At 45.6% G+C, this 15,968-nt stretch overlaps 1 protein-coding gene across 1 annotated transcript; it reads right to left on the bottom strand.

The window, feature by feature from the left end:
- Positions 1-1,389: 1,389 nt before the first annotated feature.
- LOC146338946 (uncharacterized) lies at positions 1,390-15,328 on the bottom strand. The gene is made up of 6 exons (XM_084813146.1): positions 15,152-15,328; positions 11,329-11,380; positions 6,872-7,059; positions 4,178-4,336; positions 3,566-3,676; positions 1,390-2,060 (listed from the first exon to the last, which is right to left on the bottom strand). The coding sequence occupies exons 1-6, from the start codon at positions 15,296-15,298 to the stop codon at positions 1,947-1,949; spliced, it is 771 nt and encodes a 256-aa protein (XP_084669272.1). The 5' UTR covers positions 15,299-15,328; the 3' UTR covers positions 1,390-1,946.
- Between the last annotated feature and the right edge of the window lie 640 nt (positions 15,329-15,968).

Genomic DNA, 15,968 nt, shown 5'->3' with positions numbered 1-15,968 from the left:
TCTTACGAGTCCCCTGGACTGCAAAGAAGTCAAATCAGTCAATCCTAAAGGAAATCAACCCTGACTGCTCATTGGAAGGACAGATGCTGAAGCTGAAATATTTTGGCCACCTAATGCGAAGAGAAAACTCCCTGGAAAAGACCCTGATGCTGGGAAAGATTGAAGGCAAAAGGAGAAAGGGACGGCAGAGGATGAGATGGCTAGATAGCATCACCGATGCAATGAATATGAACTTGAGCACAATCTGGGAGAGAGCGGGGGACAGGAAGGCCTGGCGTGCTATGATCCATGGGGTCACGAAGAGTTGGACACGACTGAACGACTGAACAACAACAAGGTTGCCCAAATGTCATTCAGATGCTTTCAGCTATATGGAGTGGGGAAATTAGCTGTGCTTCCAGGGCAAGGATACCACACCTGCCAACAGGTAAAATTCCTAAAAGAGGAAGATTTGAAAGCTGCCTTGGAGTTCAGGGTCTGGCCATTCAATGCTTGTGTCCCCATCAGCACTGGCTGCAAGTTCTAGGATGCAATCCTATCGGGATGGCTGTCAGCGTCCGAACATGGAGGCTGTTGGGCATCCTACGCAAAGCAGGAGGAGCGCGGAGGTGATCTCCGCCTCCATGCTCCTCCCACTCTGCATTTTTGCTAAATGGGCTTTTTTGCCTGCCTAGTTGGGGCTCTGCAGAGTGGGAGAGAAGGAGGCTGGCCCCTCTGGAGGATTCTTCGTAAGCCTGCCCTGCCCACAGACCTGCCCCCTTTTCCTCCTCTCCGAGGTCGCCTTAGCAACCTTAGAGAGACAGCCAGCTGGCTCTCTCTGTGCTGGATGCAAGGGGGAGGCGGAAGGGAGCTCCTGGGTCCGAAACTGGAGCACCATCTCTAAGAATCCTGTCTCTGAGGTTGGAGTGCTGTCTCTAACCTTGGATCCTGGAATCCGAACTATCTTATGGCCCCCCAGACACTGTTTAGGGACCACAGCATTGCTCTCTTAATTACTTGAAATGGGAAATTACTAATCAATTTAAGTTTAAACCACAGATGAATTGTCCTGTTTTCTTCAGTTAGTTAGGAAGTCTGAGATTGAAGGGCAAACTGTAGCTACAGCTGGGAACAGAGAAATGTCAGAGGGGAATGGGGTAGGTTTGAGTAGAGGGACAGGGGAAGCTTTGGCAGGTAGAAAAAGGAGGTGAGCACTGTTCACAACTGCATCCTTCTGAACCCCTATGAGCGCCAAGAAACCCCTCCTAGATGTCAGCCTTTACCAGGCGTTATCACTGTGGGGGTTTTTCAGACTTGTCCCCAAAATCATGAGGGCTGCAAACTTAAAAATAAAAAATCATCATGCATACCCATATCCTACAGCTAGGTTCACCACAGTGCCAGGCAAATAGAACCTTGCAGATTTAATAGTGAAAGTAACTATGGGAAGAAGGAATCAGACATTTTGGACCAAGATAGGACAATTTGTCACAACCAGGCTAAAGGCAGCAGCCAGGAACTTGCTGACACAGTGAACACTGTTATTGGCCAAGCAAAGTCCAAGCCTGACCCAGAAGGCTTTATAATCCTTCCAGGTCAGGGGGAGCCAATGAACAGCCAGCATGAATAGAGACGGGGGCAATGGTGTGGAAACATTTAGGAACATTTACTGCACAGGGAACATTCTGACCTGTCACTCACCATATGGGGCAGCAGTATGCAAGTCCATGGGGTGCCCCAGCGCTTCCTAACACAGCTATCGGAGTGAAAACCAGCCCCAGTGCATCAGTAGATATTGACATCAGGTTTATAAAGAAGAACAAATATTTCCTAACACAGAGAGGTTTATTAACAGTGTGAGAAACGGCACCAGGCCCAGTGATCTGGGCACTGGAGCTATGCTGCCTTTTCAGTCTTTTTTGAGCACCAGCTCGCCCCTCTCAGCCTGTTACCGACATATAGGACCTTCACCAAGGAATCGGTTCTCCCTTCCAGTTCACCAAAGCACCGTTGTGCTCATCACTGAACTTGGACAGCACACTGAGGATCCCTCGCACACTCTCATCTACAGTCAGGTCCGCCTGTAAGAGACAAGCAGGGACAGAGTTAGCGGCACAGCTGGCGGCCTTCTCTGTGGATGGCTGGATTTTTTCTTCTCATGCACGCTGGCATTGCATGTCTCTGCATTGCAACATTTATATCCCACCCTCTGACTCAGCACTCAGGTCATCTAACCCCAAGGACCAATCTAGCTCCACCAGGCCTTATAAAACTGCAGCCTCGGAGCATAACCTTCAGTGTGAGCAGCTTGCCTCACTGCCTCCCTGGCTAAAGACCTGCTCCATTTGCTCCCTGCTGCCCCTGCAACCATACTGCTGCCTTTACCAGCCTTGGACTACATTACCCATTTATGTCCCTTCCAAACTTTGGTTGCTGCTTATGGAACTTGACCCTTGCCTGCCCTAGTGCTGCTTACCTCTAGCTCAAGCTGCCCCCCAGCTGGCTTCCCCCAGACCCTGCAGCCTGAATGCTCGCAGCCCAGCCCATAACAGACTGTGCAACAATCTTTTCAAGCTGTAAGACACACAGAGGGCCCATGCATCAGGGTTACGTCCCTCTACGTTTTGTATGAAAAGCCCCAGCTATTCGTGACAATGAGTCTTCCATGATCAATGGAGCCAACTCTTATTAAAAGAACCACATCTGGTGGTCGGTTTGTGTGGCAACAGACACTTGGACCACTGTTGGAAGAACAGAGCGGCCGCTGAAATGACCAAAGCTGGCCACACATAGGGATGGGGGAACCGCCGGACTCCAGGCCAGAGCTAGCCTGTGCCACCTGTCCATCCGGCCCGCTATCTCTATTCCTAGACCCGCCCCCTGCTCCACAGCTCTGGTCATCTCCTCCTCTGCCAAAGCTACCTCATGCTTGCCCACCTGCTGGTCTCTGTGCCACAGTGAACAACCTACCTTCTGGTATACCTCTCTTATTCTGAGAGAGAGGGGGGAGAGAGGGAGAGAGAAAGAAACAGACAAGCAGGCAGGCACACGCGTGAGCTCTGAGGGCCAACCATGGAGAATGGTCAGTAGAATGCAGCACAGCATCCTTTGGAGAGACACTGTAGTTGCTGCATTCCATGGCTGGGCCTCCGAATTTGCACCTGTTTACCTGCTGGTCTCTCTCTCTTGTACTCCTCATGGTGGCCTTTTGCCACAGAGTGTATGTGCACACGTAAGCACACATGAAAAAATGAATGGGGTGTGTGCTTGCATGCGTGTGTTTATATCATCATCACGAGTATGTGCAGTTTGTGTGTGACAGAGATAAGAAGCCCACTTTTGGCTTTGTCCGCACCCCTGATGACTCCAGTCCTCAACCACTCCCCTGCTCCTGAGGGAATCTGGAGAGTGACTTAAAAAATGTTCCCCACCCCAGTTTAGAGGGCTGCCTTTCAGAAGTAAAAACAGCCCTCCCCAAGAATAGCATGGGTCCCACAGCTCCTGGGGGTTCTCACAATCTTTAACGTTTTTTGCTTAAATTACTCATCAGTGTTCTAAAGAAGCACTTCCAAAAATTAACACCCACCTGTTGGGTGCCCATGTCTGTCTTCACCCACCCTGGATGAACCGCAGCGCACAAAATCCCATCCTCTTTGTAACCCAAAGACTGGCACATTGTCAGCATGTTGAGTGCAGCCTGTAAGAAAGGCAGAGAGAAAGAAAGAAGGGGTAGTAAGCATGATTTAAAAAAGAGCACAGCATCTGTTTCTTCTAAGGAACAGCTGCCACCTTGGAACACAGGCAGTGTTCACACATTACACAGAGGGAAACCTGGCTTTGCCATCCAGGGCACACTTGATGGGGAACTGCAGTGAATCATAGCTCCCTGACTGTGACCGGTAGTTGCAAACATGTATTTATTAAATTCATCCCTAAAAAGGGGGTTCTGGGAGCTGACCTAGAGTTTTTCTATAATGTAGGAAAGGAAAACCAGGACAGTCTCCTTCAGTGGAGGCTGGTGGCTCTGATGTCAGTGGGGTGGTGAATCTGCTCTGGGTTTCAGTCAGAACTCTAAAGGAGCTCTCCAAGGTGCTCCTCCACTGGTCTCCTCCCATCACACGTGGGCACTTCCCTGGACAGGGAGTGTGGCCAGTCACAAGACAGTCACCAGAATTCTTGGGTGAGAAATGGCACCTACCTTGCTGCAGCGGTAAGAGATGACAGGCTTGTCATAATTTTGGGGGACTAACTGGATAGAGCCCAAGGTAGAGGAGATGTTGATAATGGCTGCCTTGCTGCAGCTGAGCCCTTTCTGTGTGCTTCCTTGGGCTGCCCTCCTTAACAGAGGCAGGAATGCCTGGAGGGGGAGAGAGAGAGAGAGAGAGAGAGAGAAAATGTCAAGTGAGCAACCAGAGAATGGTCACTGAACCACTTGATTTCAATTTGCTCAGTCCTAATTCAGTCAGTGTGTCTTCTTATGTAACCATCGATAGTGAAGTATTACTTTCAATTGCACTTTTATTCTTCCCTAGAGTTCAAGGCAATACACATGGTTTCCCCCGCATTTCATCCTGTTCTTCCCTCCATGTGACATAGCTTAGTAAATGGCCCAAGGTCATTTACTTCATAGCCGAGTGAGGATTTGAACCTGGATGTCCTTGGTCTGAGTCCAACACTCGTAACTGCTATACCACACTGGGTCTAGAGCAGAGGTGGGCAGACTTCAGGCTGGGGGATCTATTTTGCTTTTTTATCAGAATGCTGAGGTCTACCAACCAGAGCAAGACATAAAATGGCAACACAGGAGGTGGAGTCTATGATCTACTGCACCTCACATGCTAGCATATATACAAATCTTCTGAGTTACCAGAGGCCAGGGATCCTAACACAGCTCTCTAAAACCGGCCAGGAGAGCGGAACAAAGTCCTGGTCAAAAGCAAACAGGTGATACTCCCCTTTTACAGATGAAGCACATGGAGGCTGAGAGATAATTAGCTAGCACAAGGCCAGCCAAGGCAGGGATTTTTTTCTCCCTGACAATTTTACTTGCTCTCATTAAAGTATTGAGAATCGGAAGCCCTTGGAAAACAGCTGCAATTCACCCAGATATCTACCAGTAGATCCCAATCTTCTTTCTGCCCACCCCTGCTCTAGAGGCTAAAGATGTCAGATTGGGAAGGACTGTGCTCTCTGAAATTCTCTCCCCTCCCATCCGTGCTCTAAGTTTTTTTTTTTTAAAAAAAAAACAGCAGTCAAGGCAATCAAAGTTCCAAGAGATGCTCTAGTCTAGACGGTGCAATAGAAAACACAATCCCATAACACCATTCCAAGCACCCCTTCCCCTCCTCTAATCCAAATCCTCCAGAAAAACACATAGTTGCCAGAAGTATCTCAAATGACGTCAGTGTGCTCAGTTTGCGTGCTGTGTTGCAACTGCACAATTTGGAAAGGGGCGACAGCGTCAACAGCCCAGGAGCTTCATGAGAGGTTCTGCTAGCTGCAGTTCTCTTTATAATACCCATTATCAGTTAACCCCATCATGTTAGACGTTCATGGATTGGTCTTCGTTAGGCTGTGGATCCAGTAGGGCAACAGTGCTCCCTGCTGAGGTTTGGTGCAAGAGTGCCTGGTTGTACATTCAGAAACCAGTGGGAGAATTTTTCAGTCTCCTGGGATGCTTCACTGCTGCCTCAAAGTTGCCATTCTTCAGCAAAGGAACTTTAAAATGAGACATTTGGTTGCATCCAAAGCTTGCTTTCCTATAGAGGAAGGGAACATCTGGAGCCAGTCCATTGGTTTCCTGTTCCACTACAGCAGGGGTCCTCCACCTTTTTGGACCTGTGGGCACATTTGGGAAGTTGAGATACTGCGGCAGGCACCACCACAAAATGCCTGATCAGTGCATTGCCGCTTTGGTGTCTTACCGTTTGCGTCTATGGATCTTAGGCTGCATCTTATTCAGCAAAAACGTTTGCTTCGTGTCTATTGGACACTGTAATGTCTCTTTAAAAAGGAATTGCCTAATTCAGCGAACTGCTGGCAGTGCAGTACAACTAATGCTTCTTTTAAACATATGTTTAGCAATGTCCAGTAGTTGCTTCTTTTTTTGCAGGGAGCTTATTACACAGAAATATTTTGTAATGGAACAGTCTTTCATATTCACTGATATACATGTTCCTTTAAATTATTTAACTGCTTCATGGAAATTAACAAATGGTCAGCGTAAATGGATTCTCTGCATCCTTTTGCAGCTAAAAGCCTGATATTACAACATTAGAAGGATGACACTCATCTCCTAGAATTCAGTGGATTACAACGCTTACAATATCTGAAAGGGTAGAATATAGATGTCACCTTCAAATGGATTTTTTTGGATATTTGGTCCACTTTTATCGCAGCCCATGGATAATTGCTGGAAAGCTGTATGCATTTCATACAAATCCATATATGTATATAAATTTTTTTGAAAACAACTAAAAATATATTTTTGAGATACTGTGGCAGGCACCACCACAAAATGCCTGATCAGTGGATTGCCGCTTTGGTGCCTACTGTTCACGTCTGTTTATCTTAGGGATACCAGCTTGGAGACCCATTGGCAGGCACTATTGGAGGTGCCCACAGACGCCCCATTGGGGACCCCTGCACTAGAGGCTTTCATTAACTCAGCAATGTTAGGATGATTGGGCTATCACCAGTTACTGATGTTGTGAATGGTCACTGTGCTTATTTTATGTACGCCTGAGCTTTAATTGAATTGTCTTAGACAATGCAACAGGGATGTTTTACATTTCATGACCATCTGAGTGAATCGTCACACACTTCATACATCGGACAAAGCGAATCATTTGATTGTGCTAAGCTCTGGAATCTGCATGCAACGCAGCCATACCTGGCTCACTAACAATGGCCCTATCACGTTGGTGTTGTATCCATTTATCATGTCTTCAGCATCCACAGTTTCTAGTGTCACCTCTGTAAAAATTGCAGCATTGTTTATTAACACATTCAGCCCTGTGCCTTTCAGGCGGTCCTCCACATACGTGGCAGCTTCTTTAATGGTTGCAGGGTTTGTAGCATCTGCAAAAGCAGAGGTGGAAGAGATGGTTAGAAGTGAGAAGAATTGGGTGTGTGTGTATGGATAGGAATTCTGACCATTTTAGCTCCTTCTGCAAAATGCAGGGATACTGTATGGCCTTCAGCTATGACAGACTCAGCTTCAGTGGGTGCCTTAGTAAGTGACCATATCATAAGAGGATTCAGCCCTTATAACAGAGGACCAGGAACTGATGTAGCTGAAACAGTCCTGGAGTACCTTACTACACCAAAATGAGTATCTCAGCCTTGCAAATGAATCCACAAGTGACTCGCCTTCAAAAATATGTTATTAACCTGTCTGCCGACATGTATCTAAATGAAGCAGGACAAAGGCTAATAGAGTTTTGCCAAGAGAACACGCTGATCATAGGAAACACGCTTTTCCAACAGCACAAGAGGCGACTGTACACATGGACATCACCAGATGGTCAATATTGAAATCAGATTGATTATGTCCTTTGCAGCCAAAGATGGAGAAGCTTTATACAGTCAGTAAAAACAAGACCTGGAGCTGACTGTGGCTCAGATCATGAGCTTCCTGTTGCAAAATTTCAGCTTAAATTGAAGAACGTAGGGAAAACCACTAAACCATTCAGGTATGACCTAAATCATATCCCTTATGAATATACAGTGGAGGTGACGAACAGATTAAAGGGATTAGACCTGATAGACAGAGTGCCTGAGGAACTATGGACAGAGGTCCGTAACACTGTTCAGGAGGCAGCAACTAAATCCATCCCAAAGGAAAAGAAATGCAAGAAAGCAAAGTGGCTGTCTGATGAGGCTTTACAAGTAGCTGAGGAAAGAAGGGAAGCAAAAAGCAAGGGAGAAAGGGGAAGATATACCCAACTAAATGCAGATTTCCAGAGAAAAGCAAGGAGAGACAAGAAGGCCTTCTTAAGTGAAAAATGCAAAGAAATCGAGGAAAACAATAGAATGGGAAAGACTAGAGATCTCTTTAAGAAAATTGGAGATCTCAAGGGAACGTTTTGTGCAAAGACGAGCATGATAAAGGACAAAGAAGGCAGGAACCTAACAGAAGCAGATGAAATTAAGAAGAAGTGGAAATAATACACAGAAGAACTATACAGGAAAGATCTTAATGTCCCTGATAGCCATGATAGTGTGGTCACTGAACTTGGGCTGGACATCCTAGAGAGTGAAGTCAAGTGGGCCTTAGGAAGCATTACTAACAACAAAGCTAGCGGAGATGACAGTATTCCAGCTGAGCTATTTAAAATCCTAAAAGATGATGCTGTTAAAGTGCTGCACTCAATATGCCAACAAATTTGGAACATTCAACAGTGGCCACAAGACTGGAAAAGGTCAGTTTACAAGTACAAGCTGGGTTTCGAAGAGGCAGAGGAACTAGAGATCAAATCGTCAACATTCATTGGATCATGGAGAAAGCAAGAGAATTCCAGAAAAATGTCTATTTCTGTTTCATTGACTAGGCTAAAGCCTTTGATTGTGTGGATCACAACAAACTGTTGCAAATTCTTAAAGTGATGGGAATACCAGACCACCTTACCTGTCTCCTGAGAAACCTGTACGAGGGTCAAGAAGCAACAGTAAGAACCAGACACGGAACAACCGATTGGTTCAAAATTAGGAAAGGAGTACGACAAGGCTGTATATTGTCGCCCTGCTTATTTAACTTATATGCAGAGTACATCATGAGAAACGCCAGGTTGGATGAATAACAGGTCGGAATTAAGATTGCCGGGAAAATTATCAACAACCTCGGATACGCAGAAGATACCACCCTAATGGCAGAAAGCGAAGAGGATCTATAGAGCCTCTTGTTGAGGGTGAAAGTGGAGAGTGCAAAAGCTGGTTTGAAAGTCAACATTAAAAAAGCTAAGATCATGGCATCTGGCCCCATCACTTCCTGGCATATAGAAGGGGAAGAAATGGAAGCAGTGACAGATTTTATTTTCTTGGGCTCCAAGATCACTGCAGACAGTGACTGTAGCCATGAAATTAAAAGACGCTTGCTCCTTGGGAGGAAAGCTATGGCACACCTAGACAGCATAGTAAGAAGCAGAGACATCACCTTGCCGACCAAGATTCGTATAATCAAAGCTATGGTTTCCCCAGTAGCAATGTATGGCTGTGAGAGCTGGAAGGCTGAGCGCCGAAGAATTGATGCTTTCAAACTGGGGTGCTGGAGAAGACTCTTACGAGTCCCCTGGACTGCAAAGAGGTCAAATCAGTCAATCCTAAAGGAAATCAACCCTGACTGCTCATTGGAAGGACAGATGCTGAAGCTGAAATATTTTGGCCACCTAATGCGAAGAGAAAACTCCCTGGAAAAGACCCTGATGCTGGGAAAGATTGAAGGCAAAAGGAGAAAGGGACAGCAGAGGATGAGATGGCTAGATAGCATCACCGATGCAATGACTATGAACTTGTGCATACTCCGGGAGAGAGCGGGAGACAGGAAGGCCTGGTGTGCTATGGTCCATGGGGTCACAGAGAGTCGGACACGACTTAACAACTCAACAACAACAACAACAACCACATGTATCTATGCTAGTTGTTTGCAATGGGTTATATCTCTTCTACAACTTCACTAATTATATTCTTTATCGCACCCTTATTTCAAGGATCTCAAACCTCTCCCCCATCTTATTCTCACAACGATCCCGTTAAGTAGGTTGAGAAGGTGACTGGTCTAAGATCACCCACTAAGTACAGGGCTAAGTAGGGATTTAAACATGGGTCTTTCCTGTCCTTGTCCAACTCTGCAGCCACTACACTACAACAAATTATCTTCCAATTTACCAAAGACTTCCCACGGGGAGATATTTATTTTTTTACTACATTTGTATCCCATCTTTTTCCCCTTGCAAGGAAAAAGTGGCTTACTTAGTCCTCCTCCTCCTCTCCATTCCCACAACAACCCTGTGAGGTAGGTTAAACTGAGAGTCAGTAACTGGCCCAAAGCCACCCAGAGAGTTTTATGACCAAGTGGAGACTAGAATTCAAATCTCCGCATGATTGTCGCTCACCATAGGCAACTGTTTACAAGCCTGGAATAGGCTAATGAGTTTTTACACTGGCGCTCAGCTTAGGGAGGCTGCCACTACATTTAAATCCAGGCACATAAAAAATACCCCATTTCTATTTAACACAGGCCCTTACTTACACCACCTCTACTATCCAGCCTCCTGAAGAATACTATCTGCTCTCTACTTATCTCTATAACACCAACTTATGTACATGGTGCTTTGCTTTACAAGAATAAAAAAGGACAACTCCCTGCCCCAAGGAGATTACAATCTATAGTTCAACACGGGGGAGACAACCATCTAAACTCCAATTTACATGTTATTTTTGTGGTGTACTTGCCACTCAGAAATAGTTGCCCTGGCGGAGTTAACCCAAGTGGTCAATTAAGTGGTAAAACAGTTCTTGGATTCTACCACTACAGCTTCTGCATGTGGGTAGGTTGCATTACTGAATGTGCTTCATACAAAAAACAACCACCACCCAAAACCTCACTATATGGTAGCAAATGTACTGCTCTAAATTTGAGCTTAGACTAGCGTAAAGCCCATGTTGCCATGGGCACTAGTAGTTTGAGAATGATTGGATGAAAATGTTTGGCCGTTTCCCTTGGGAGGGGGAACAACTTTCAGGGGGCATTTCCTTCTTTCCCTCCCTCTTCCTCTCTCAACTTTCCAGTTACGTCCTGCGTCAGCTACCCTTCAATGAGCGCCCCAATAATATGACCTCTTCCCACTACATTAAGGCAAGCCTCCCCCCACCAAAGCAAACGAGGTCTTCCAGCACACCATCCCTCACATTCGCCCACACAATTAGCCTTCCTCTTTCCAATAAGAGCAAGTAAACCAGCACCAAACTATAGAGCAATAGGAGACAGTTTGGTGTAGAACAAATAAACATACCATTTTGCTATTGAAGCTCAAGCACTGCACTTTTCTGAAGTTTCAAAATTTTCTGCACATCTACGTTGCTCAAGCTTCACTTTAACAAAATGAGCAAAAGGGGTTTGGCAGATCTCCAGTAATAAGTGTTACACTGACATATTCTTATATAGATACAAAAGGCTGAAGAAATAGGGCACAATTCTTTAGTTGCCAGAAATCACTAGTCTATCTCATTTGGTTTTCAGGAAATAGACGGAATGGTGCAGAAGGATTTACTGCAAAGCAAAGGGAAGGAGTGAAAATGGGGATCCATTGGTTCACAATATGAAGCATGAGAAGTCGAGAAAGGTCATACCCAACTTCACCATCACAAGGTTTGGGTGGCTGGAAATCAATTTCCTCAATTCCTGAAGAGAGAGACAAAAATGAAGAGCAGAAGTATAAGCAAATTAAGCAAAATTATATATCTAGGACGATGCTGATGTAAGCAAGCTTTCAAGTTTCACAGAACCCTTCATCAGGTAACTTTAAAAAATCATATTGAGCATGATCCAGCCATAGTTGTTAAGATTTAAAGTGCCATTTATTTCAGTGGGAGAGATTTAAACATGTGCTTAACTTTCCCAACAGAATCAATGGGACTTAATAGTGTTTAGGCTTTATCTATCACTGTTGATCCTTTAGAACCAGGGCCTGGGTGAAGAGGCAATCCCACCTGCATTGCTTAAAAATTAACTAATTGCCAAATTGATTATGCTTATTCTTCAGGCAACGATCCATCTGGCAGAAATATTAGTACGGTGGTTCCAAGGGGAAATTGAAACCAGCCCAAAAATGACAAACCCATCAGTTCAACAAGACACTGTTAATAAAAACTGCATGTTAAATATTTGTTAGGAAAATTAGAAAACTGGAATAACTCAAACAACATTTTCTCTGAGGAACAGGAGGGCTTAAAGCAGAGTTTGAATCTGATTTAACTATGGACCACGTATTCATTTTATCACATGTGATTGATATATATTCTAGAATTAAAAAGGGGCTATTAGTATGCATTTTTGTTGATTTTAAAAGCACTGCTCAACTCATAAGATAGGGAGGAAATATGGGGGAAATTATTTAATGCAAATTTAGAAAGATTATAGACACACAGCTTTCTGCAAGTGAAAACAGCACCCACACAATTATTAATCTTTGTAAACCGCCCAGAGGGCTCCGACTATAGAAATCAATAATAATAATACAAGGATATATCCGCCCAGAAAGGTTAAGCTTTTGGGCAGTATAAAAAATTAATAAATAATACATATAACTGGCTCCCCTTATATAAATGACGTGATTACTGAATTGGGAGATAATAAGTTCTTTCCTGTGTCAAATGGACAGAAGGAAATACCTTATTTTTTTATTTTAGGAAGACAATATGGGCTTATTTTCTTATGCCCAAGTGTAATACACCTTGGTATTAAGTATGGAAAAAACAGAGCAATGTCTTTGGGGGGCCTTTTGAAGACTCCATATTCAACAGACAGGTGAGCATAAGATAAAGTAAGTCCAGGGGCCAGTCCTTCCATAACCGGTGTGTGTGCGCGCGCATGTGGTCTCGCTTTGCTGTCTTTGAAAAGAACACATTCACAGTGCAATCCTATGCACACCTACTCAAAAATATGTCCCATTGATTTCAGTGGGGGTTACTCCCACGTAAGCAACTGCAGGACTATTCAAGATCTGAACAAACCACTCCATGTATTATAAAAACCCTTATGGTCTCAAGGGGAAAACAAATTGCTCCCATTTGTAAGATGCTTACAGTGTAACCCTATTTTATTTATTACATTTTTGTTCTTGCCCTTCTGCCAAAGGTAGTGAACATGGCTTTCCTCCTTCCCATTTTATCTTTACAGCTGGGAATGAAGCTGGGCACTTGGGTTTGTTCGTGGGTTAAAGAACTCCAAGTAAACCATGGCTTGTTCTTGGGTTTACTTGGGGTTGTTTAACCCACAAACAACCCCAAGTGCCCCTGTTTGGACATCATGGAAACAACCCTCTAATGTGGAATTTGAAGACTGTTAATAAAAACAGGAAGTGGGTCTGGCACCAGATGCATCCTTGCAATTCCTGGGTTAATTAAGTCATGATTTGCTGCCAGAAGCCAATGTTACATCCAAACAGGGCCTATGTGTTAACTGGGCTCATCTTATTTTTTTGGAAATCCCCATTTTCCATGTTAAAGGCCATCACCTTTCCTTCAGAGGTCTTGATTGCCACTTTACCTGCAGCCAATCATATGACCTTTGCCTCAGGCTCCAGGCTTATTGTGGAAGTGTCTTTGTCCATTGTTTTCCTCTTCCAAACTCCACTGATTAACTGCAGCTTGTTGTTCACATTCTCTGGTCTGTTTTGCATGTCCACACACCTTTTTTTCAGTTCATCAGCCTTTTCCTTCTGGTAACTTTGCATGCTTTGTTTCGTACCTTCCTTCTATTCAACCCTTAGGAACCCTTTCACCCCAAAAGGAGGCTATTATACGATTTTACGTGGCAATGGAAAAATCTGACAAATCCCACCACTTAATTTTTATTCTGGGAGTAAAAATATAACAGCAAATGAAATAACTAACAAGTCGCTGCCCTTTCGTGACACCTCAGGTCAGTTGCTTTGCTCTGCTTGATGGGGGCAGGACACTTCTGCATAAGATCATGCTGCATGACTGTCATTTGTTCCATCAAAGTCTTGCCTGCACACTTGTCTGCCATCCATCGAGTGGGAAACTGCTGCCCAGTTTAAGCCATCAGAGAATGCATGCCTACCCTTTTCAGACACCCGGTCACCATGTGCAGGAAGTGGACAGGGGTGAGTTTTTCCTCCCTCTGTCAGAATACTGGAAGCTGGGGGTCATTCAACTACGCTAAGCAGTGGGAACTCAGGACAGAGACAAGGAAATTCTTCACAGAGCACATAGTTAAACTGTGGAATTTGCTACTACAAGATGTAGTGATGGACCCCAACTTCAACAGCATTAAAAGGGAATGAGAGACACTCCTGGAGGATAACGCTATCTATCAGTGACTTCTAGTCATGAGAGCTGTAGATTAGCTTGAGTAGCAGAGGCAGTATGTGGCTGTATACCAATTGCTGGTGAACACTAGTGGAAGGGTGCTATTTGTTTCTTTACAGATCTGCATGTAACGCTGTGATTATCTTTGTTGTCTCAAATGCACATATGGTTTCTTATGAACCACAGCAGGGGTGGGAAACCAGTGGCCCAACTCCACACCAGCTCCCATTATCCCTGAACATGCTGGCTGCCCAAGCCTGTACTATGGTAAAGAAAGACTGCAAGTGTGCACCTATACATGTTTAGACAGAAAACAATCCTCCAACTCCCAGCATGCTCCAACCATGCTGGGAGTTGTAGGGCTTTTTTCTATCTAAACATGCAAAGGACTGCACCCCAGGACAATACTTTCTTCCTAAAAGTGCCCCACCGTGGCTGGATCTTGCCCATTCTTTGTGTTGTTATAAACTAGGTAACGCATGATTGCATCCAACCAAATGCCCATGCCAGTATTGACCAGATTAATAACTGCCTGTACAAGACTTCACATTAATATGTTGGGGTGGGAAGCACCAACTAATGCTTTATCATATAACCCTGTTCTGTGGTCAATCGTGGCATTTACATTCAAGATGAATATAAACAAAGATGAGTTATTTCACCCCTGTCTTTTTGTACCAAGACTAAATATATAAAAACGGCAAGAAGGTAGGTTTCTCCCACCTGTATCAGCACATATTTAAGGGTATGGAGGGGGGAGGATCCTAACAGACGCACATGACTAACACTTGAGTGCAAACCCGGTATTTTTTTTTTCTTGCTTTCCAGGCTGTGAACAGATTACCGTTTTCTCCTACCTCCCCAGCCTAAACAAGGAAGTAAACCACAGTGAATTCAACAGGGCTTCCCCCTTCCTCCCCAAGTAAAGCTGCAAGAGTAAGCAGATTTACCTGGGAGTAAACGTCCCCCCCCCCCTTAACAGGGTAGGACCTCTTCCTTCCAAGTAAGCATGCAGCGGATGGGGCTGCATGGTGCGGTTCTGAGCACTCTCGCCTAACCTCGCCTCCCACCCGGCCGGCCGCGGGAGCACGCATTCACACGTTCAGGCGGATCCTCGCACCTGCCCGCGCTCCCCGTCCGGCTCCCGGCTGCAGGCGAAGATCCACTGCGGCGGGTCGGGCTTGCCCAGGAGCTGCCGAACCAGTTCCAGGCCGATCCCGCGGTTGGCTCCGGTCACCAGGACGCTGCGCGCGACCAGCCCCGCCATGAGTCGTCGCGCTCGCGGCTCAGCTGACCCAGGAGGGACCGTCCGGGTCCCTTATTAATAGGCTTGACCGTCCAGCCGCCGCCGCCCTCCTCCAGTTCCCCACTGCATATCGCCCCCTTGCGGCCGCGGGCGAGCGCTGCGCCTTTCCGCGCTGCCGCTGGAAAAGGAAGGAACAGCGGAGGCTGGTGGCTCCGATTTCACTGGGGCATCCACTGCATCCGCTTTGGGTTTCAGCCAGAAGGCTAATGGAGCTATCCAAGGTAATCCAATCTCCGAAATGGGTTCAGCGCCTTGGGTAGCTCCTTTAAAATTCTGACTGAAATCAAGCTACAACATTTTGGAAACGAATACAGCCTTTAGCTCAAAGAATATGAAAGACTGCCTTGTTGTGGCGAAGGGGCTTGCGCAACTCAGTGAAGCCATAAGCTATGCCGTGCAGGGCCACCCAAGACGGACGGGCCATGGCGGAGAGTTCTGACAAAATGTGGTCCACTGGAGAAGGAAATGGCAACCCACTCCAGTATTCTGGCCAAGAAAACCCCATGGAACGTATCACAAGGCTAAAAGAGATGACGCCGGAAGATGAGCCCCTCAGGTCGGAAGGTGTCCAATATACTACTGGGGAAGAGCAGAGGGTATTTCCAAGTAGTGCCAGAAAGAGTGAAGCTGC

This window comes from Heloderma suspectum, chromosome 8 (genome assembly GCF_057233095.1).
Source record: "Heloderma suspectum isolate Gila_16-S chromosome 8, 16-S_ref, whole genome shotgun sequence".
Classification (NCBI taxonomy): Eukaryota; Metazoa; Chordata; class Lepidosauria; order Squamata; family Helodermatidae; genus Heloderma; species Heloderma suspectum.
The sequence above is the reverse complement of the archived record's forward strand: the minus strand, read 5'-3'. Positions and strand labels throughout refer to the sequence as shown.

Bases quoted from the DNA above. Each gene is read 5' to 3' on its own strand.
- LOC146338946 (XM_084813146.1), bottom strand. From the start codon at position 15,298: ATGGCGGGGCTGGTCGCGCGCAGCGTCCTGGTGACCGGAGCCAACCGC. The intron at 11,381-15,151 runs GTGCGAGGATCC...CTCTCTCTTCAG, and splicing joins CGGACGGGGAGCGCGGGCAG to GAATTGAGGAAATTGATTTC. The intron at 7,060-11,328 runs GTATGACCTTTC...CTGCTTTTGCAG, and splicing joins CCTTGTGATGGTGAAGTTGG to ATGCTACAAACCCTGCAACC.